Source organism: Pongo abelii, chromosome 16 (genome assembly GCF_028885655.2).
Source record: "Pongo abelii isolate AG06213 chromosome 16, NHGRI_mPonAbe1-v2.0_pri, whole genome shotgun sequence".
NCBI classification, from domain to species: Eukaryota; Metazoa; Chordata; class Mammalia; order Primates; family Hominidae; genus Pongo; species Pongo abelii.
Genome location: NC_072001.2, coordinates 48475169 through 48497708, shown reverse-complemented (window position 1 = coordinate 48497708; position 22540 = coordinate 48475169). Strand labels below are relative to the sequence as shown.

Sequence of the window (22540 nt, the reverse complement as noted above, 5' to 3'; positions counted from 1 at the left end):
CTTTGGGAGGCCAAGGCAGGCGGATCACCTGAGGTCCCAGACCAGCCTGACCAACATGGAGAAACTCCATCTCTACTAAAAGTACAAAAATTAGACAGGCGTGGTGGTGCATGCCTGTAATCCCAGCTACTCAGGAGGCTGAGGCAGGAGAATCGCTTGAACCCAGGAGGCAGACGTTGTGGTGAGCCGAGATCGTGCCATTGCACTACTGCCTGGGCAACAAGAGCGAAACTCCATCTCAAAACAAAAAAAAAAAAATTAACTCAAAATAAATCATAGGTCTCAATGTAAATTGCAAAACTAGAACTTCTAGAAGAAAACACAGGAGAAAATCTAGGTGACCTTGGTTTGGTGATGAGTTTTGAGATACACTACCAAAAGCACAATTCATAAAAGAAAAAACTGATTATATTTTTTCTTATTTATTAAATAAATTTATTAAAATTAAAAACTCCTGCTCTGCAAAAGACACTGTAAAGAGAGTAATAAGACAAACCACAGTCTTGGAGAAAATATTTGCAAAACACATAAAGGACTCATATCAAAAATATACAAAGAACTCTTAAAAGTCAACAATAAGAAAAACAATCCAATTTTAAAATGAGCAAAAGATCTGAAGACACCTGTTATCTAACAAAGAATTTGTCTGATCTTTGTCCCAAGTTTCTGGCACAGAGCTTCTAAAATCCTTGGAATTTTCCAAGTGACAGAAGTGTCTTTGTTATCTATGAGCTCCTTGGATCACACCTGAGTTTACGCTAATCAAGTGACTCATGATGGGCCCCTAGAGCTTCAAGATGGGAGGCTAATGAAAAATAACAAAGAAAGAACATCTAAATAATAGAGACATTCCAAGTACATAGATTAAAAGACTAAATTTTTGTTGTTGAGATAGGGTCTCACTCTGTCACCCAGGCTAGGGCACAGTGGCATGACCATGGTTCACTGCAGCCTCGAACACCAAGCTGCTGAACACACTGATGTGGTGGCAGCGGGGGTTTCCTCTCACTGGGAGAGGAAACAAAAGTTTTGTGTTCAGGAACCTCCCAGGCACTACCCTGTGTGTCTCTGCATTGGCTCGTCCTGATCTGTACCCTTTATAATACAACTGTAACTTTAAGTACAGTGCTTTCCTGACCCGTAAGTCTGACCACTCTCAAAGAAGGTTCCAGAGAATGTGGCTGGGCACAGTGGCTCACACCTGTAATCCTAGGACTTTGGGAGGCCCAGGTGGGCAGATCACTTGAGGTCAGGAGTTCCAAACCAGCCTGGCCAACATGGTGAAACCCGTCTCTACTAAAAATACAAAAAAATTAGCTGGGCGGAGTGGTGCACACTTGTAATCCCATCTACTTGGGAGGCTGAGGCAGGAGAATCTCTTGAACCCAGGAGGCGGAGGTTGCAGTGAGCCGAGATCCCACCACTGCACTCCAACCTGGGTGACAGAATGAGACTCAATCTCAAAAAAAGGGAGAAAGTTCCAGAGAATACAGTGGGGCAGAAAAGATGACTCAACTTCATTCCCTTGAAGCTTTGTGTAATTTACAGTAAATATGCTGACAATGTTTGTGAAGCCTTAATGCAGTGTCTGAGGAATGATTATCTGAGAGAAAAGCTACTTCCTTACAAGTTCCAAGTGTGAATTATCTCTAAGGGAGCTCCACGGAGGCCACTGACAACTGCACCTCTGTGGCTACTTTAGTTTCCAATGTTCTTAAAATGATAAATACATATAAATGAATATTTATAACCTTTCTTATATATAAAGCTAAATTTTTTTCTTGGTCTTCCTTACTCATTGTTAGCTACAAAATAAACTCAATCCCTACCTACCACTATCTTCTCCTTTACTTCTCTGTGGGCCTGTTTCTATAATGGTGAAGAGGCTTTACCAAAGGTTTGATGGCAGAGCCAGGACTAGAATCCAGGTGCCTCTCAGTCCAGTACTCTTTCACCTATATCTTTATTAATAGTGAAATTTGTGGAGAGATGGGAAAAAGAGGAGGAAATCCTCTCTTTTTCCTTTCTCTGAAATTTGTTTACCTTTCCTTAACAGTCAAGAAGCATATTAACTACTAATGCATCATATTCAATAGTTAATTCTACTACTACCTGTGTCATCTTTTTCAAATTACTTAACCTCTCTGAGCCTCAGTTTCCTCAATTGTAAACGAGGATAATACTAGATACTTCATAAAGTTGGTGTCAGGAGTAACTGAGATATGTTAAAGTGCTGGTCATATAGTACATATAGTAACAAACAGTAGCTAATTTTACTATCGTCGTCAAAATAATCATTGTTGTCTGGGTGCCTAGGAAGATAAGTAGGGGCTATTCAAAACACTAAATTTTAGACAATATCATCATCAATTAAACTCTGCAATTAAAACTTGATTCCCAGCTTCCTGCAAGTAAAGTGTTTTTCAGATATGTTTGCTTGCAGAGTTTCTTACCTTCCTTCAGCCTATCACACCTCATACAACAAGGATTGATTGGCATCAAAATATAAGGTATATCACGCACTAGGGATAAAAAAAATCTTGTTTGGGATTAGCACAAAACTGAGAAGGTTGCCAACTCCCTAACTATAGTAGTATACATATAGTCTTAGAATAACTCAGTACCACTTTTTTTTTTTTTTTCAGAGACAGAGTCTCACTCTGTCACCTGGGCTGGAGTGCAGTGGCACAGATCTCAGCTCACCACAAACAGCCCCCTGGGTTCAAGCGATTCTCCTGCCTCAGCCTCCCAAGTAGCTAGGGCTACAGGTGCACATCACCATGCCCAGCTAATTTTTTGTTTTAGTAGAGACAGGGTTTCGCCAGGGTGGTCTCAAACTCCCGACCTCAAGTGATCCGCCCGCCTCAGCCTCCCAAAGTGCTGGGATTACAGGTGTAAGCCACCGCACCTGGCCTCAGTACCACTTTTATATGCATTTAGCACCTTAACACTAAGGATTATAACATTACTTATAATCATCAAATAAGCACAGTTATTATTCCTCTCCTTTTGCCCTAATAAAGGCCTCTTAAGTAAGTTTTCAAAGGGTAGGTCTCAGAGCAGCAGCAGTTTGTAGCCAGTGTAAAGCTGAGCACCACAGAAAGAAATGACAGACAGGCCAGCCTGGGCTATCCAGAGAGGTCCCAACCCAGGAGGAGGCAGAAGCTGAGTCTGTTGTCTGTGGATGGGAGCTAATAAAGCCAGAGTATATATTTTTGTATACTGATCCCACTCTATGGGTTCTGTTCTATCTTAAGCTGTTTTCTTAACATATCCTCCAATCTTTACTTACTAGTAAAGTTATCTACTGGGAATGAAACAGGTCATCTCAGAAAAGATACTTACAGATCTCTGGCAACTCATCTGAACTAGCAACTGAAAACAAGTGTGACTTTTATGGAGGCAATTTTTCAACTCTACTCAGGTGTATATCCACCTGAACAATCCCCAAAAGGCAATACTTTCATAAAATAATGATAAACGCCAAACCTAATCACAGAGTCTAGGTAAGATTTAGGAGTTCTTCTCAGAAGAGATCAAACACCCTAGGAGTATTCATTTCACTTTTTACATTTAGAATACTATGTACTCCTCTATTCCCATCTGCTATCAGTAAAGATATAGACATACTCAATTATAACTGCATGTTTAAAAATATTATGTCTTAACACAGTATACAATTATACAAATTATGACTATGCCACAGAGGAAATGAGTGTATATCTGGTTTTTTATTAGCTTACGTGAGTTCCTGGAGGGCTTGTTTTGATCTCTGCAGATCTGGCAAATAATGAGAAAGCAATCCTTCTGCCAGTTGCTCCACAGCTTTGTCTTCTATAGTCAAGTCCTCTATTAACCCTTCATCTGGAGAAGTGTCACTTAAACCTGTCCCCAGCAAAAATCAAATTTAGGAACCTTTTATTTATTTTATTTTTTTACACTGGTCAACTGAAGCAGTGGGATTAGAGAAGGAACAAAGAAATCCGTAACTGGTTGTGATCAATTAGTTGTAAATACCACTGCACTCTGACCAGCCGGAACCTTTCAAATTGACACAGCTAATAAAAGGAGGTTGGGGAGTAGCAGGTAGAAAGGGGCCCACAAATGGGGTTGAGAGCACACACACACTCTCCCAACCACAGGTATCCTTCTTTTCTTTTTAAACTTTTACTTCTGAGCTTCCTCTAAAAAATGAGTTATGAATGTTCAAAAAATGTTTTTAAGTTATTACTATAAGGTAAAGTCTATTATAAATGAACATTAACATACACAAAATTCTGTATCTTTATATATTTTTCAGGGCAGAGGACTTATAGTTTTCACTGGATTATCAAAGGAGTCTGAGGGCCAGGGACAGTGGCTCACACCTGTAATCCTAGCATTTTGGGAAGCCAAGGCGGGAGAATTGCTCGAGCCCAGAATGGCTGGGCACGGTGGCACACACCTGTGGTCCCAGCTATTCAGGAGGCTGAGGTGGGAGGATAACTTGAGCCCAGAAGTTCATGGCTGCAGCGAGCTATGATCGCACCACTGCACTCCAGCCTGGGCAGCGGAGCAAGACTCTGTCTCAAAAAAATAAATAAATATAAAAATAAAAATAAAGTAAAGGAGCCTGAGGCCAAAATGTGGGTAATGGTCACTGAACTAAAGCATTCTTGCTTTCAAAAGCATGAAGAAATTATATAAACAAAAATGCAATGCCTAAAAAAAAGTATGTTTTCAATTCTATGGAAACAAAAATATAGGTCAACATTGATTTTGCATATAGTTTGATATGTTATTTACATGCAAAAGGGGGGTTGTTGTGTTATTTGTTAGGGAGGAGAAGAGGGATTTTCTAAGAATTTCTTCTCTCTTAAGATTCAGCAACTTAATTCACCATAGAAAATAGTGTATAATCATTGTCTTGTGTATAAATCTAGACCTGATGCTGGGATCAATGCCTCATCACTTTCCTTTGAATAATAAAAGTGTAAGCATTGTACCAGGTATTCAAAAACACCTAAGATGAATAACTACCAATCACCATTCCTACCAAGAAAAATACAATTTCTAAATAGGGTTTAATGGTTTGTAAGATGGAATCACTGATTTATAATCAGAGAAAAAAAAGTAAGATGCTCACTTTACTGAAATTATACACTAAAATTATGATTAATATTAAACTCTGAAACATCTCTCTTCAATTATAGTCTGGTAACCATCAGTAACATCAAATTAGATCACTCTATAGAATACAGTTATCACAACACATTGCTTGTGACACATTTCTAAGTACAATTTGTGCCACAGATTTAAATTTTGGCAAAACTGAGAAAAACAGTCTTGGCACAGTGGCTCATGCCTGTAATCCCAGCACTCTGGGAGGCTGAGGTGGGCGGATCACCTGAGGTCAGGAGTTTGAGACCAGTCTGGCCAACATGGTGAAACTCCATCTCTACTAAAAATACAAAAATTTCCTGGGCGTAGTGTTGTATGCCTGTAAGCTCAGCTACTCGAGAGGCTAAAACACAAGCATTGCTTGAACCTGGGAGGTGGAGGCTGCAGTGTGCCAAGATTGTGCCACTACACTACAGCCTGGGCGACAGAGCAAGACTCTGCCTCAAAAAAAAAAAAGATTGAGGAAAACAACATGCTATCATATTCGAAGTAAGCTTTTTGAAAATCAAAATAAAATTATATAATTTTTATTTTAACCCTAAGAAACAAATGAACAAACTTTGGACTTCTCAAAGTTGCAAGGCAACATTCAAATAGGTAAGAGATAACTAGAAACTGAAGCACTCCACATATAAAATAAAAATACAAAAACCAAAAAAAGAAAAGATAGATAGATAGATAGATAGATAGATAGATAGATAGATACACACACACAGAGAGAAAAGTGAAGCACTTAGGGATATTAATGTACCAACTGTACAGGAAGTGAATAAATTATATCCACCAGTTATGCCATTGCTTAAGGCTTGATTACAATAACAATGCAATCAGCAACTTTAAGTATTAATAAATATAGAAAACAATTTTCTTAATGTTTTATGATACGAACACCCCAAAAAAGGGCATTTCAACTTTAAGGAATAACAACTAATTCACTTCAGTTAACAACATATACATACATTTTAACTCACAAACCCTCCTCCCACCCCAATGTTGTGGTTAATTATTGGATGAGTCTCAGTTACTCATTTTTTGTTTGCTTGTTTTGTTTTTCTCTTTTACCCTCTGCTTCCAATGGTTAAGAAGTCACTCATGTTTTTATACATATTTAATTACTAAGTTCAAGGTGCTTTATTGTGGGGGAGTAAAGAAGAAGAAAGGGAGGGTCCTTACTCTATTCATACAAGAAAGGTTTGCTGAACATCTATATTATGTACCAGGTTCTGAGGTTACAACAACAAATAAGGCAAGTCCTCTTCCCTGGAAGGGCACAATACGAGGAATCACAGAATATGAGAAGTGAGGAATCACAGAAAATGAGAAATAGAAAATGTTATGGAAATTCAGGGGAGAGCGACTTTCATTAGGGAAGTCTAAGAAAAATTCCTAAAGGAAGTGTGGACACTGAGCTAAGCCTCAAAGAATGGATGGAGTTTTCATTTCTCTTTGTCTATTCAAGTGTTACTCACTGTAAAAACTTAAACACTACAGAGGGAGGCACAAACTGAAAAGTAAAAATACTCCTCCTTACCCTCTAACTCCAGCATGAGCTACTCTGGAGTTTCTCACAGAGACTTCCAGAAATTGTCTTTGAGTACCTATGCATATGTTATTTTTATGACAAATGAAATATTACTCATACCATTCTGCAACTTTTAAAACATGTATCTTAGGTATCTTTCCATACCAACATATAGGGATCTACTACATTATTTTTAACATTTGGTAGTTATTTTTAACATTATTTTTAACATATGGTAGTTTAACAAACTACCATAGTTTGTTTAACCAGTCCCCCATAGATGGATTATTTAGGTTATTTTCACTTTTTGCTATTTCAAACAATGCTGCAGTGAGCTTTCTTGCTTATCTGCATATTTGTGTCACTTTCTGTGGGATAAATTCTTAGAAGTAGACTGTTGGGACAAAGAGTTCATGCATTTTTTAAACAGACATTGCCAAACTGCCCTCCTAAGAAATTGGCACCAATTTGCACTCCCACCAACAATCTGTGAGGACTATTTCCAAATGGGGAAGAAATCTATGGCAGGAGTGGAATGGATGCAATATGGGTAAAGAAAGCAGCACGAGGAAAGGCTGGAATACAGTATAGGATTCTTCTGGAGAGACATGGGGCATATGCAGCATAGCAATAGTGAACTTTAAGACCGGAAGGCCAGTAAGGGCCTCTAAACGCCAAGTTAATGGTTTGGACCTTTGTTAATAAGTAGTGAGGAGCTATTTAAGGTTTCTGAGTTCAGGAATGACATGACTGAAGCTTTATCTTGGGACAGTGATGGGATAGTATTGGGACAGATGCGTTGAAAGAGTAAGACTGGAGGTGAACTAGCCTTTCAACTGCTGTTTTAAAGGTGAAATTACAAGGAGATGGAATTGTATAGGAGAATCCCCTAGAGGTGGAAGGAGAGAGAGAAGAAAAAGTCCAGAGCAATTTCAAAGTTTCAAGTCAGAGTGACCTACCACCATTAACAGGATGAGACATGCTTTCATTTATGTACATGTCTTATGTGAGATTAACGCAAAACAGCCACGTCAAAGTATCCAGCTAGCAGATGGAGAAGTAAACAAGAGTTAAGAGAGAGGCCCAAGTTTCAAATACATACAAGGAAGTCGTATTTATAGAAGCGACTTATGAAAGTGTGAAGAGATCCTTGAGGAAAAACATAAACAGGAAAGTGCTGAGAACACTGTTTGGGGGTAACCCCTATATTTCTGAAACAGGAGGTAAAAGAAAAAGCATATCCAAGGAGCCCTGCAGCATTTCTCATCTAAGGCCTCATCTGAACCACAGAACACAGAAAATGCTCTGAGTGACCATTTTCTCAGTTCTCCCAAGGATGGTACATAAACAGTACCATTTTGGGTGCACAGCAAGTTAATTCATTCCATTCAATGGATGCCTTAGGGCATTAGAACTTAAATCCCTCCTGGAACTCGGTCGAGAAGACTGCTGCACAGGAATAGGGATGAAGTAATATCACCAAGCTGACCAAGCATTTCATGAGTGGTCAATATTATAGGATACGTCACCTCTCTGAATTATAAGCTGATCATCTTTCCGGTAAATCCATCCCCCACCACTGCCGTATGACAAATAACCAATGACGTACCAGAGTCAACACACAAACTCAGAATGGCTTCACCATTAACCGCCTTCAACTGCACCTCCAATACAAAGCTTCCCCTCGGGGCTTCAGTTCCGCCCATTGCGCTGGGCAGAGAGGCCGGCATGGTTCCCCATTTCTGCACTCGGGGCAGGGTCCGAGGGCCGCAGCTGCCAAAAGCCGCTTACTCCCCCAGGGTTTCTCCGGAGTCCTACCCACTCAGGTCCCCGCCCCTCACACCCAGCCCGGGCCGCGCTTCCCACCCGACAGTACGTACCAGGCGTCGGCTCCCCGGCCTCCAGGCAGTAGGGTGGCCGTGTCAGGGCCCCGTCCGGAGACGACGGCCCAGGGACACTCATGTCCCTCCAGCTGGGAACAGAGGGAAGGAGCAAACGTGTGGCTCGTCAGAAGCAAGAAAGAGGCACCTAACGACTCCAGTGGCTGGCCGGACAGAAGAGATTGTCGCACCCGGAAGTGACGGAGGCGATAAACTGCCGGCTTCGGTCACGCGCTCGAGAGTTGGCTCTGCCCCATGGCGTTGTGGGGACCCCGCGCTGATATCGTCGTCTGACCCCGGACGCAGTGTCAGCGGACTCAGCAGTATGGGGCTCGAGTCCCTGCGATCCGATTGGTGGGAGCTGGGGGAGGACGGTGGTGGGTTTGGGCTGCTCACGGGGTGGGTCACGAAGACCGGAAGAGCGTTGTCTTTGTTGGACGCGGGCGAGCCGTTAGGCTTTGTTCACTGAAGCTAGGGAGAAAACAGGACTTTCAGCCCTCAGGCGGCACAGCTTTTTATTGTTGTCTCCGTGTTTAGGGAAAACCTTAAGAACAGGGAGTGCTCGCTTTCCCTGCGATTTGGACCATTAAAAAATTCGATACCTAGGTCTCTGCGAACCTCAGCCTTGCTAACTAGGGTTTTGCCACTTTTCCGGGCTCCCCTTGTTAAGTGTAGATGAAAGATTTAAGCCCTCCGTTGCAGCAGCTACTGAACAAATTCGGCCAAGTTACCAGAAACTGCACTTGCTGAGATCCTGCGGAATGATCTCATGAATTCTATTGGAAAACACTTAGAAAACGGCATAGGCAGTTTTGGACCAAAGAAAACGATTTAGCTCTGCCATCTCTAGCTTATACCCTCTCATCTCAACTGTAATGGTGGCCTCCTAATGTTGCTCCCCAATTATGCCTGTTCAGTTTTCTCAGCTGCAAGCAAAGCTTATTTCAAAAAAATAAGAATTTGCAAGCCTCAGAAACTTGCACTGGCTCCGCATTGCCCTTATCAGTGCATTCACACCCTATCCTCTTTGGGCCTTTTCCTCTTAGTATTAGCTCCTCCTTATTAACTATGGTAGGCAGAATAGTAGCCCCTCAAAGATGTCCACAGCCTAAACACCAGAAGCTGTGAATATGTTAGCTTGCATAGCAAATGGGAATTAAGGTTGTTAATTACCTGGTGTTGAAATAGATTATCCTGGAATCGCTTTAACCAGGGAGGCAGAGTTGCAGTGAGCTGAGCAGCTCCACTGCACTCCAGCCTGGAGGACAGGGTGAGATTCCATCTAAAAAAAAAACATTATCCTGGATTGTTCCAGTGGGCTGACTGTAATCATAAGGGCCTCCAAAACTGCAAAAGAGTCAAGAGTGACAAGTAACTATGAAGAATGGTTAGAGAGATACAACATTGTTGGCTTTGAATATAGAGAAAGGGAGCCTCCAGCATTGTGGGTGACCTCCAGAAGCTGGAACTGATAAGGAAACATTCCCCTGAAGCCTCTCTAATGCTCTGATGACACCTTGATTTTATCCTCATGTGATCAGTGTTGGACTTCTGACCAACAGAACTGTGAAATAATCTGTGTCTTAAGTTTGTGATAACTTGTTATAACACCAATAATAATGTACTACTCTTCAAGACATTCTTTATTCCATGTGAGCATTCTAAAACTATGCCCTTTCATGTCTGCAGTGCTCTTGCTTATGCTTCAACCTGAAATATTCTATCCTTTTGTAAACCAAAAATAAAATTATAAACCCCACAACTGACTGATGGACCCCCTGCCCCTCACCTCTTCGCCGAGGGCATTCCAAAGTAAACCTGAAAATCTAGTTTTTCCATCATCTAGATGGAAGTGGGGATGGGGGGTTAGTCCGTGGGTGGGTCGGACATGCCTCATTATACCCTCCTCCCTTTGGAATTCAGGCTCAGCTGAACAGCATTCACGTGAAAACAGATCTTAAGACTGCCAGAACAGACTTTTTCTAGCTTTTCTAGAACTTTATTTTTGACACCAAGCCAGCCTGACTCTAGTATAGCATCACGACAGATAGCAGGCCCTGAAGGAAATTGAATTATTTAACCCCAAAATATATTCCTTTGACAAATTTTTAAGTGGCCCTGCAAAGCTGTATCTTGTGGGGGAAAACCCACAGTCTGTAGAAAAGCCCTGTTCCTTTCCAGATGTTTTCCCTTATCCAGGAGAGAATTAACCAAGTCTGGCACCTTTTTAGGTCTGATAAGAGCTCTATCTGAGGCTTCATCTGCATGATAAAACTTTGATCTCTGCCAGGTGCAGTGGCTCACGCCTGTAACCGCAGCACTTTGGGAGACCAAGGCGGGTGGATCACCTGAGGTCAGGAGTTCGAGACTAGCCTGACCAACCTGGAGAAACCCCCATCTGTACTAAAAATACAAAATTAGCCAGACGTGGTGGTCCATGCCTGTAATCCTAGCTACTTGGGAGGGGCAGGAGAATTGCTTGAACCCAGGAGGTGGAGGTAGTGGTGAGCCAAGATCACACCACAGCACTCCAGCCTGGGAAACAAGAACGAAACTCCGTCTCAAAAAAAAAAAAAAAATCTTGATCTTGGGCCGGGTGTGCTGGCTCACGACTGTAATCTCAGCAATTAGGGAGGCCGAGGCAGGCAGATCACCTGAGGTCAAGAGTTCGTGACCAGCCTGGCCAACATGATGACTAAAACCCTGTGTCTACTAAAATTACAAAAAAAAAAAAAAAAAAAAAAGCCAGGCATGGTGGTGGGTGCCTGTAATCTCACCTTCTCTGAGGCAGGAGGATCACCTGAACCTGGGAGGCGGAGGTTCCAGTGAGTCGAGATCACACCATTGCACTCCAGCCTGGGCGACAAGAGTGAAACTCTGTCTCAAAAAAAAAAAAAAAAAAACCACCTTGGTCTCCACAACCCCTTATCTTAACCCAGACATTCTATTGACTCCAGGTCTTTAGATAATAACTTAAGTCTTTTTTGTTTGTTTATTTCCTAATATAGAGGTAGAGTCTCCCTATGTTGCCCAGGCTGCTCTGGAACTCTTGGCCTCAGGCGCTCCTCTCACCTCAGCCTCCCAAAGCACTGGGATTACAGGTGTAAGCCACCACGCCAGCCTGATAATCTATGAATTGCCTGTGACCCTGGAGTCTCTGCTTCCAGGTGTCCCGCCTTTCAAGACCAAGCCAATGTACATCTTACATGGTTTGATGAATGTCTTAGGTCTTCCTAAAGTATATAAAACTACACTGTAGCCTTGTCAGAGGCATTTGAGCCAGAGCAACTCCATCTTGAATACGACTGGGTAAAATGAGGCTGAGACCTATTGGGCTGCATCCCCAGGAGGTTAGGCATTCTTAGTCACAGGATGAGATAGGAGATCAGCACAAGATACAGATCACAAAGACCTTGCTGATACAACAGCATGTGGTAAAGAAGCCAGCCAACTCCCACCAAAACCAAGATGGTGCCAAAAGTGACCTCTGGTCATCCTCACTGCTCATTATTTGCTAATTATAATGCATTAGCATGCTAAAAGACACACCCACCAGCACCACGACAGTTTACAAATGCCATGGCAACATCAGGAAGTTACCCTATATGGTCTAAAAAGGTGAAGAACCCTCAGTTCCAGGAATTGCCTACCCCTTTCCCGGAACACTCATGAATAATCCACCCCTTATTTCGCATATAATCAGGAAATAACTATAAGTGTAATCAGTGAGCAGCCTAAGCCGCTGCTCTGCCTGTGAGTAGCCATTCTTTATTCCTTTACTTTGTTAATAAACTTGCTTTCACTTTACTCTATGGACTCACCCGAATTCTTTCTTTTGCGAAATCCAAGAACTCTCTCCTGGGGTCTGAATCAGTACCCCTTTCTGCTAACAGCCTGACCACCTTGGGCATATGTTCTCAGGATCTCCTGGGGCTGTGTCACAGGCCATTGGTCACTCACATTTGGCTCAAAATAAATGTCTTCAAATATTTTACAGAGTTTGACTTAATCAGCATTTTCAAAGTCCTACTTTTCAGCTGGGTGTGGTGGCTCACACCTGTAATCCCTAGCACTTTGGGAGGCAAATCAGCTGAGGTCAGGAGTTCAAGACCAGCCTGGCCAACATGGTGAAACCCTGTCTGTACCGAAAACACAAAACTTAGCTGGGCGTGGTGGCACACGCCTGTAATCCCAGATACTCAGGAGGCTGAGGCAGAGAATCGCTTGAACCCGGGAGGTGGAGGTTGCAGTAAGCCGAGATCGCACCACTGCACTCCAGCCTGGATGACAGAGCAAGACTCTGTCTCAAAAAAAAAAAAAAAAAAAAAAAAAAAAAAGTCCTACTTCTCTTCCAAGGCTCAGTCTTAAAGCCTTTACTTTAAAATCATTCACAATCCCAGTTCTCCTTTCATTCACAAGTTATGGTAATAACCCTTTATCAACTACAAAGCATCCTGCTATTTTAGCACTTAATCCGTTCTTTTTTATTCCCCCTTGGTAGAAACGGGTTTTGCTATGTTGCCTAGGCTGGTCTCGAACTCCTGAACTCAAGCTATCTGCCAGCCTCAACCTCCCAAAGTGCTGGGATTACTGGCATGAGCCACCGTGCCCGTCCACTTAATTTATTCTTGTATTAGTTATTTTCCTTGTCTCCCTCTATTAGATTGCAAACTCTGAACATACACTCTTATTCACAGAGAATCATAATAGGTTCTCAATAAATATTCAATGAATGAAGGAAGTATTGATTCTCTAGCCCCATTTCCAGATATCTATAATCTGTTATGTCTGCATCACACAATATGGCATTTAATAAACTGCCTGGTAACCTTAATTGGTTGTTAGCATTATCTCCTAACTAGATAGTAAGGCCATTTAGAACGAAGCTGTGTCCTATGGGTTGTCTGTACCTCTTTATCTCTTAGCACCGTATTAACCATATTACATGGATTTGAAAATACTGGTTATTTTTTATTATTATTTAAAATAAAAACAAGGTCTCACTATTTGCCCAGGCTCCTCTTGAACTCCTCCTGAGCCTGAGTGATCCTCCTGCCTCAGCCTCCCAGTGTTGGGATTACAGGTGGAGCCACCATACCTGGCCAAAATACTGGTTATTTAAATTCAGTGGATGAAATTAAACTGTTAAACCCTGCCGATTTTTAATTATCTTCTATTTTGCTTTACAGAACAATTCATGCTGGAAATTTGATGATCTTTTTCAGCATTTTAACTTTACTTAATGTTACAAAAACTAATCAGCTAAATGGACAAGGAGGACTTTGTACCAAACCCATCTTGCTTTTCCCTTTCTCCTTTTCCCTCTACCCCTACAGATTTCAGCTCAATGCATCTGTTAGAGGCATTCCAAGCAGAGTGACTCTGTCTTGAACAGATGCTGGGTAAAATGAGGCTGAGACCTGCTGGGCTGCATTCCCAGGATAGGCATTCTTAGTAACAGGATGAGATAGAAGGTTGCCCAAGATGCAGGTCACAAAGACCCCGCTGATTAAAAGGATGCAGTAAAGAAGCTGGCCAAAACCAAGATGGTGACAAAAGTGATCTCTGGTCATACTCACTGATCATTATACACTAATTTTAATGCATTAACACACTAAAAGACACTCCCACCAGCACCATCACAGTTTACAAATGCCATAGCAACGTCCAGAAGTCACTCTATATGGTCCAAAAAGGGGAGGAACCCCCAGTTCCAGGAACTCCTCCTCCTTTCCTGGAAAACTCATTGAATATCCACCCCTTGTTTAGCATATGACCAAGAAATAACCATAAGTATACTGAGCCAATCAGCCCATGCCACTGCGCTGCCTATGGAATAGCCATTCTTTTTTATTTTTTGAGACGGAGTCTCGCTGTGTCACCCAGGCTGGAGTGCAGTGGCATGATCTCGGCTCACTGCAAGCTCCATTTCCCGGGTTCACGCCATTCTTCTGGCTCACCCTCCCGAGTAGCTGGGACTACAGGCGCCTGCCACTATGCCAGGCTAATTTTTTGTATTTTTAGTAGAGACGGGGTTTCATTGTGTTAGCCAGGATGGTCTCGATCTCCTGACCTCATGATCCGCCCGCCTCGGTCTCACAAAGTGCTGGGATTACAGGCGTGAGCCACCGCACCTGGCGAGTAGCCATGCTTTTGTTTGTTTACTTCTCTAATAAACTTGCTTTCACTTTACTTTGTGGACTCATCCCAAATTCTTTCTTGCATGCGACCCAAGAACCCTCTCTTGGGGTTACTAACACATCAGGTGTTTGTTGAATACCCTCTGTGTTCCAGTCTCTGTGAAATGGCTGCTATATGCTTAACATAACACTGCATGTGGCACAGAGCTCAAAAGCAAAATACTAGAATTTCATTGCAAGGATGTAAATACAATTTGTTTCTTTATATTTCTTTTAAAATGCCTTTCATCTCTCCCATTCCCTTTTATGCACCGAAGTTATAATTCACTCCAAACATCTGAATATCTAGGCATTGTAGGGGGTAAAAGTAAAAATCCTGGTTCCTGTCCACCAAGAATTTATATTCTACCATTTAAACACAATAGAATTAGTGAGCATGACAATAAAGTGCTGAATTATGTGGAACAGACCTGGAGAAATGTAAAGGACATGATGTCATCTTAGTTTCCTATGGCTAGTGTAACAAATTACAAACTTGGTAGCTTAAAACAACACAGTTTTATGGATTTATTTTATTTTTTTTGAGACAGAGTCTTGCTCTGTCGCCCAGGCTGGAGTACAGTGGCACCATCTGTGCTCACTGCAAGCTCCGCCTCCCGGGTTCACGCCATTCTCCTGCCTCAGCCTTCTGAGTTGCTGGAACTACAGGCGCCCACCACCACGCCCGACTAATTTTTTATTTTGTATTTTTACTAATTTTGTATTTTTAGTACAGGTGGGGGTTTCACCGTGTTAGCCAGGATGGTCTCGATCTCCTGATCTCGTGATCTGCCCGCCTCGGCCTCCCAAAGTGCTGGGATTACAGGCGTGAGCCACAGTGCCCGGCCAACAGTTTTATTTTCTTATAGGTCTGGAGCTTAGAAGTCTAAAATCAGGCTCAGTGGGCTAAAAATGAAGGTGTCAGCACAGCTGCTTACTTCTGGAGGCTCCAGGGAAGAATCTGCTTCCCTAGAATTTTGCCTCTTTCAGTTTATAGAGAGGCTGCAACTTTTTTGTCTGATGGCCCCACATCACATGGCCTTTTTCCCCCTGCTTTCATTGTCACATCACCATCTCTCCCACTCTGATCCTCCTGCCTCCTTTATATAAGGAGTCTTGTGATTACATTAAGCCCACCTGCATAATCCAGGATACTCTTCCCATCTCAAGGTCCTTAATTTAATTACATCAGCAAAGTCCCTTTTGCCATGGAGGCTAGCATTCACAGACTCCAAGGACTTGAATATGGACATCTTGGGGGGGTCATTATTCATCCTATCACAGATGTGCAGTTGTATAGTGCACAAGTGGAAAGCAACTAGGGAAAGTTTTAAAATTTAATAGAGGAATTGGGATTTAAGTCATACCTTAAAAGACCGGTAAAATGTAATCTGAAGAGAAAAATTAGTAAAGTCTTTCAGGCAGGAGAAAAACATCGTGAGTAGCAAAAATATACTTCAGATTCAAGGTCCTCAAGGCACTAACTGTCCTCTGGAGAATACAACAGTGACACAGATTAAATGGTTAGTAGGAGGACCTAAAAGAGAAAGGTATTGCATAGTCTGTTAGACCAAAAGAATTTAAGAAGATAAAAGAACATAAAATGTAGCTCTGAATAAGTTAGTTCAAAGAAACTATATCTAGAAAGCGTTAAACACTGTGTGTGTGTGTGTGTGTGTGTGTGTGTGTGTGTGTGTGTGTGTGTGTGTCATATTCATAGCAAAAATAAGGCCACTGGATTTCAAGGACTATGAAATGCAAAAGAGGAAGAGCAAATATAATACAATAAATACATCAAAACTTTATTCACCTTTCAGTTTTGCTGTTTTAAATTTTTCTATATCCTTTATTTTTTGCTGACCTAAAGGGAGAAGGTGGGTAAGAGATTCAAGTAAAGAAAGAAATATTAGTCCATGAATATTTTTTATTCCTTTTATGGATCAGATGTCCTATATTTAGAATGTTTGACCTACTTCTCTCACAGGCATTTATTTCCACCCTCCCATTTATCTCTCTTTTGATCTCTTTCCAAAAACGGAAGAAAGTATTGGGGGAAGACAAAGCAGGGGGTGGCACAAAAGATTTCAGTAAGATGTAAGGACTGGCCAGGTGCAGTGGCTCACGCCTGTAGTCCCAGAACTTTGGGAGGCGGAGGTGGGCAGATCACTTGAGGCAAGGAGTTCAAGACCAGCCTGGCCAACATAAGGAAACCCCATCTCTACTAAAAATACAAAAAATTACCAGGCGCAGTGGCTCATGTCTGTAATCCCAGCTACTCAGGAAGCTGAGGCACAAGAATCACTTGAACCCAGGAGGCGGAGGTTGCAGTGAGCAAAGATCGCACCACTGCACTCCAGCCTAGGTGACAGAGTGAGACTCCGTCTCAAAAAAAGAAAAAGAAAAAAGAAAATAAAATAAAAAGATGTAATTACCAAGGCTGCAGAGAAAAAGAGAGGAGAAAGGGAAAGATACACAAGAGAAAGATATTACAGCCCATGACCTTATGCTTCTGTTGGATAGATGTTGAAAATATGAACACATTCATATAGGCTGATGCTCTTGCAAAATAATTAAAAGGAAGGGAAGAAATTGTAAGTAGAAAATCAAAGAAATTGAAGTACTAAAGAAAAACAGTTTACCATTTTGCCTATGGTTAGCCACTTTTTTTAAAACCACTTTTCACTTGTATTTACGTAAGAAATATTCTTTCACATTAGCAAAGTGCTGAAATACTTCCACCCACTGTAACTCTGCTACACTTTCCACATTCATTCCTTGCATTATATAACAAACATATTTTTACATGGATTATTTCACCAACACCTCCTCCTAACTCTGCCACCAAAAAGTTTTGCAAAATATATGCAGAAGTCAAAAGCAATGGCTTTTGAAATTTTTAGAAAATGAACACAATTACTAGAAACATTTTATTTTAGTGATCATGGCTCACTGAAGCCTCAACCTCCCAGGCTTAAGCAATCCTCCCACCTCAGCCTCTCAAGTAGCTGGGACCACAGTCAGGCACCACCATGACCCAATAATTTATTTTAATTTCTTGTAGAGATGGGGGTCTCCCTGTGTTGCCCAGGCTGGTCTCAAACTCCTGGCTCAAGCAATCTTCCCACCTCGGCCTCCCAAAGTGTTGGGATTATGGGCATGAGCCACCATGCCTGGCTGCAATATCTTACATAAGCAAATACAAGCCAAGTTTTGTTCAAACTTCTATTTTCTTTTTTTGAGACAGGGTCTCACTCTATGCCCAGGCTGGAGTGCAATTTCACAATCATGGCTCACTGTAGCCTCAACCTCCCGGGCTCAAGAGATCCTCCCACCTCAGCCCCGCAAGTAGCTGGGACTACAGGGGCGCACCACCACACCTGGCTAATTTTTGTATTTTTTTGTAAAGACAGGGTCTCACTATGTTACCCAGGCTGGTCTTGAACCCCTGAGCTCAAGTGATCCACCTGCCTCAGCCTCCCAAGTGCTAGGATTACAAGCGTGAGCCACTGCACCCAGCCCAAACTTCTATTTTCATGTAAACACTAAAGAAATTTTTTTTTTTGAGACAGCATCTTGCTCTGTCACCCAGCCTGGAGTGCAGTGGCATGATCTCGGCTCACTGCAGCCTCTGCCTCCCGGGTTCAAGCAATTCTCCTACCTCAGTCTCCCGAGTAGCGCCACCACCCTGGCTAATTTTTTTTTTTAAACGTATTTTAGTAGAGACAGGATTTCACCATATTGGCCAGACTGGTCTCAAACTCCCAACCTCAGTTGATCCACCTGCCTTGGCCTCCCAAAGTGCTGGGATTACAGCATGAGCCACCACGCCTGGCCTAAAGTAATTTATTAAAATAAGAGATTGAAATTCAACTTCCCTTATCTCTTTTATGTTATTCGAGGGTCACTAGAGAACTAGAGATACGATATCAGGTACTACTGTACAGTCAGGGCAGCCTAGGCTATGGTCCTGTAATAACCTTCACATCTCACGGCTTAACACACACACATCTATTTTATGAAGGACTCTGCTTCACAAAGTCTTCACTCAGAGACCCAGGCTGACAGCCTCCACCATAAGGAGGAACACCCCCAGTCATTACCATGGGAAGAAGAAACATGGCAAATTGCACACTAACTCTTGAAGACTTTCACCCTCAAGGTGACAGAGGTTACATTTCATTACCCACAGCCAGCCACATGGCTACACCCAACATCAAAGGGATGGGGAAGCATTTTCCTCACAGGTGCTTGGGAAAGGAGAAAAACAGAAAGTGAATAGCATCAGTGACTATCACAGGTGCCAGCAATTAGAGTCTTTCTTCTTGAGGCAATCTGAGAAAAGGCAGGTTTTTTTAGAATGGGATTTTTTTTTATAGATTTTTTTTTTTTTTTTGAGATGGAGTTTTGCTCTTGTTGCCCAGGCTGGAGTACAGTGGTGCCATCTCAGCTCACCACAACCTCTGCCTCCCGGGCTCAAGTGATTCTCCTGCCTCAACCTCCCGAGTAGCTGGGATTACAGGCATGCGCCACCATGCCCGGCTAATTTTGTATTTCTAGTAGAGACAAGGCTTCTCCATGTTGGTCAGGCTGGTCTCAAACTCCCGACCTCAGTTGATCCACCTGCCTCGGTCTCCCAAGTGCTGGGATTATTACAGGCGTGAGCCACCGTGCCCGGCCTAAACTTTATTTTTTGGAACAGTTTTGGGTTTACAACAAAGTTGAGCAAAAAGTACAGAGGTCCCCTATGTCCCCTGCTCACACACACTCATACCCCTCACTACCAACATCTCCCACCAAAATGATTCACGTATTACAATCAATGAACCTACATAAATACATCATCATCACTCAAAATCCACAGTTTGCATTAGGATTCACTCTTGATATTCCCTATTCTATGGGTTTTGACAAATGTGTAATGGCATATATTCACCACTGGAGTGTCATACAAGATAGTTCCACTGCCCCAAAAGTCATCTGTGCCCACCTATTCACCACTCTCTCCCTGCAACTCCTAGCAACCACTGATCTTTTGACTGCATAGTTTTGCCCTTCCCCAGATTATCACATAATTGGAATTGTATAGTATGTAGTCTTTTCAGACTGATTTCTTTCACTTAGTAATATGCATTTAAGCTTCCTCCATATCTTATCATGGCTTAAGAGCTCATTTCTTTTAGCACTGAATAATATTCCATTGTATGGATATACCACAGCTTGTACACTCACCTACTGAAAGACATCTTGGTTGTTCTCAAGTTTTGGCAATTATGAATAAAACTGCTATAAACGCCATGTGCAGATTTTTGTGTATATGTAAGTTTTCAGATCAGTTCGGTAAATACCAAGCAGTGAGATTTCTGAATCATAGGGTAAGTGTATGTTTAGTTTTGTAAGAAACTACCAAACACTCTTCCAAAGAGGCTGTACCATTTTGCATACCAACGTGCAATGAATGAGGGTTCCTGTTGTTCTACGTCCACACCAGCCTTTGGTGGGGTCAGTATTTTGAATTTCACCCATTGTAATGGGTGTGTAGTGGTATTTCATTGTTTTAATTTGCAATTTCCTAATGGCATATGATGTTGAGCATCTTTTCATATGCTTCTTTGCTATCTATATATTTTCTTCGATGAGATGTGAGTTGACATCTTTTACACATATTGGAAGCAAGCTGTTTGTTTTCTTATCGCTGAGTTTTAAGAGTTATTTGTATATTTTGCATAATAGTCCTTTATCAGACATGGTTTTTTTGTTGTTGTTTGTTTTTTTTTTTTTTTTTTGAGATGAAGTCTCACTCTGCCACCCAGCTTGGAGAGCAGTGGTGCAGTCTTGGCTCACTGCAACCTCCGCCTCCTGGGTTCAAGTGATTCTCATTCCTCAGCCTCCCAAGTAGCTGGGATTACAGGCATGCACCACCACACCTGGCTAATTTTTGTATTTTTAGTACAGATGGAGTTTTACCATGTTGGCCAGGCTGGTCTCAAACTCGTGACCACAGGTGATCTGCCTGCTTCAGCCTCCCAAAGTGCTGGGATTACAGGTGTGAGCCAATGCACCTGGCCTATCAGACATGTTTTTGAAAATATTTTCTCCCAGTCTATGGCTGGTCTTTCCATTCTCTTGACTTAATTTTTAAAATGAACATTAGAAAGCAACTTAGGACAGTATGTCTCTATAGAAAGAGGGCAGATTTTCAAATTACTCACAAAAGCACATGACCAGTTTTGACATTTATAGTCAGGGACACCTTTCTGAGGTATACCTCAATAGAAACGATAGCAGCAGCGACTCATCTAGAGTGGCCATTGCCAAGATGCCAGCTACAGCAGGGAGGCACTGGGTAGTTCCTTAAAGGAAAATATGCTCCATGGAGCAGGCAGGAGCCCTGCCCTTCGGCTGCAGACCCAGGGGTCTCTGTGCTCTTGGGAGCCCAGGAGGGCCCCCCTCCCCCTGCCAGCGCCTGTTCCTGCTGCCTGGCTTCTCCCACTGTCAGCTCCTGCTCTAATCCTGGAGCAAGGTTGGAGCCGAGCCCCAGCACTACTGCAGCCCAGCCGGAGGGGCTCATGCTCAGGGCAGTGCTGACACACCAGCCCCCAGCCACATCAGTCCCCTCCAGACTTTGGGTGATGAGAATCATGGGAGGGAAGCCGACGGGGACTGTAGGCAGCTCAACACTGGCCTGCAGGCACCTCTTGGCACAAACATCCTGGGTGCCAATGAATGGCCGTGAGAGGCAGACAGGCTCCTGGGAGGAAGGGGGTGGGTCCCCAGTGAAGCCCCACTTTCAGGCCAGGGAAGGTCCTACCAGTCCTGTCCACCAGGGGGGGAACTTGTGGTGCTTTTTCCTGAGCCCACCTATTGCTGCCCATGGACCAATCAGCATATACTTCCACCACTCTGAATGAAAACCATAAAAACCGCAGACTCAGCCAGAGCAGGGCAGACATCCAGATGGCCAGCTGCATAGAGGAACTACCATCTCCCCTGAGAGCTGAACATTTGTGGGGATGATCTGTCAGCAGAGAGGAGCCATCCACTCCAGGCCTCCTCTCTGCTGAGAGCTGCACACTCGATGGGACGACCTGCCCACAGAGAGGACCTGCTCACTGCAGGTCTCCTCTGAGCTGTTCTAACCCTCAGTAAAGTTCTTCTTCATCTTGCTTACCCTCCACTGGTCTGCATACATCACTCTTCCTGGACACAGGACAATAACTTGGGCAAAGGCGCCACCACCCACAGAGGTTTCCAGCCAGAGAAGCAGTACCTCAAAGATCCCAAGAAAAGAAACAGCAAAGGGCTAAAGTCAAAAGATTTGTTTCAAGCCCAGCTAAGATAATCATTAGCTGTATTAGATTTTTGTCTAACCAACTAGCAAGTAGAGAAGTCCAGACCTTCCTAAACAAACGAAGGAAGTTTTGATCTACCGAGCTTGAAAGTCCAGGGACTGCTCTGGCTTCAAGGATTTCTATGTCTTCCCCTCAGCCAAAATAGGAATCTCTCCCTCTCTCTCCCTTCGATTCTCCACTCTGCTTTCTCCTATGTAGCATTCACTCTAGCAGCTCTCTCAATGTGATAAGAAAATAGCTCCAGGGTTTCATGATCCTTACATTTCCCAAGTGAAGTCAGCTCGCTCCTAGCATTCGTTTATTTCAATCCCTTAAAAAAAAAAAAACTCAAAGCTAGGCACAGTGGCTCACACTTGTAATCCCAGCACTTTGGGAGGCTGAAGCAGGTGGTTCGCTTGAGGTCAGGAGTTCGAGACCAGCCTGGCCAACATGGTGAAACCCCTTCTCTAC

At 42.8% G+C, this 22540-nt stretch overlaps 1 protein-coding gene across 8 annotated transcripts in view; it reads right to left on the bottom strand.

Moving 5' to 3' along the window:
• The window catches only part of BLOC1S6 (biogenesis of lysosomal organelles complex 1 subunit 6), an 85886-nt gene that overhangs the window by 11171 nt on the left and 52175 nt on the right, over positions 1 to 22540 (bottom strand). For 2 of the 8 annotated variants that reach the window (XM_054531418.2, XM_054531416.2), the window contains exons 2-4: positions 9736 to 9844; positions 8563 to 9033; positions 3744 to 3885 (exon numbers count right to left, since the gene is read on the bottom strand). In XM_054531418.2, coding sequence (XP_054387393.1) covers positions 3744 to 3885; positions 8563 to 8644 — 224 coding nt within the window. In that variant the 5' untranslated portion in view covers positions 8645 to 9033; positions 9736 to 9844. The other 6 variants (XM_054531415.2, XM_054531414.2, XM_054531417.2 and 3 more) reach the window with 6 other exon arrangements.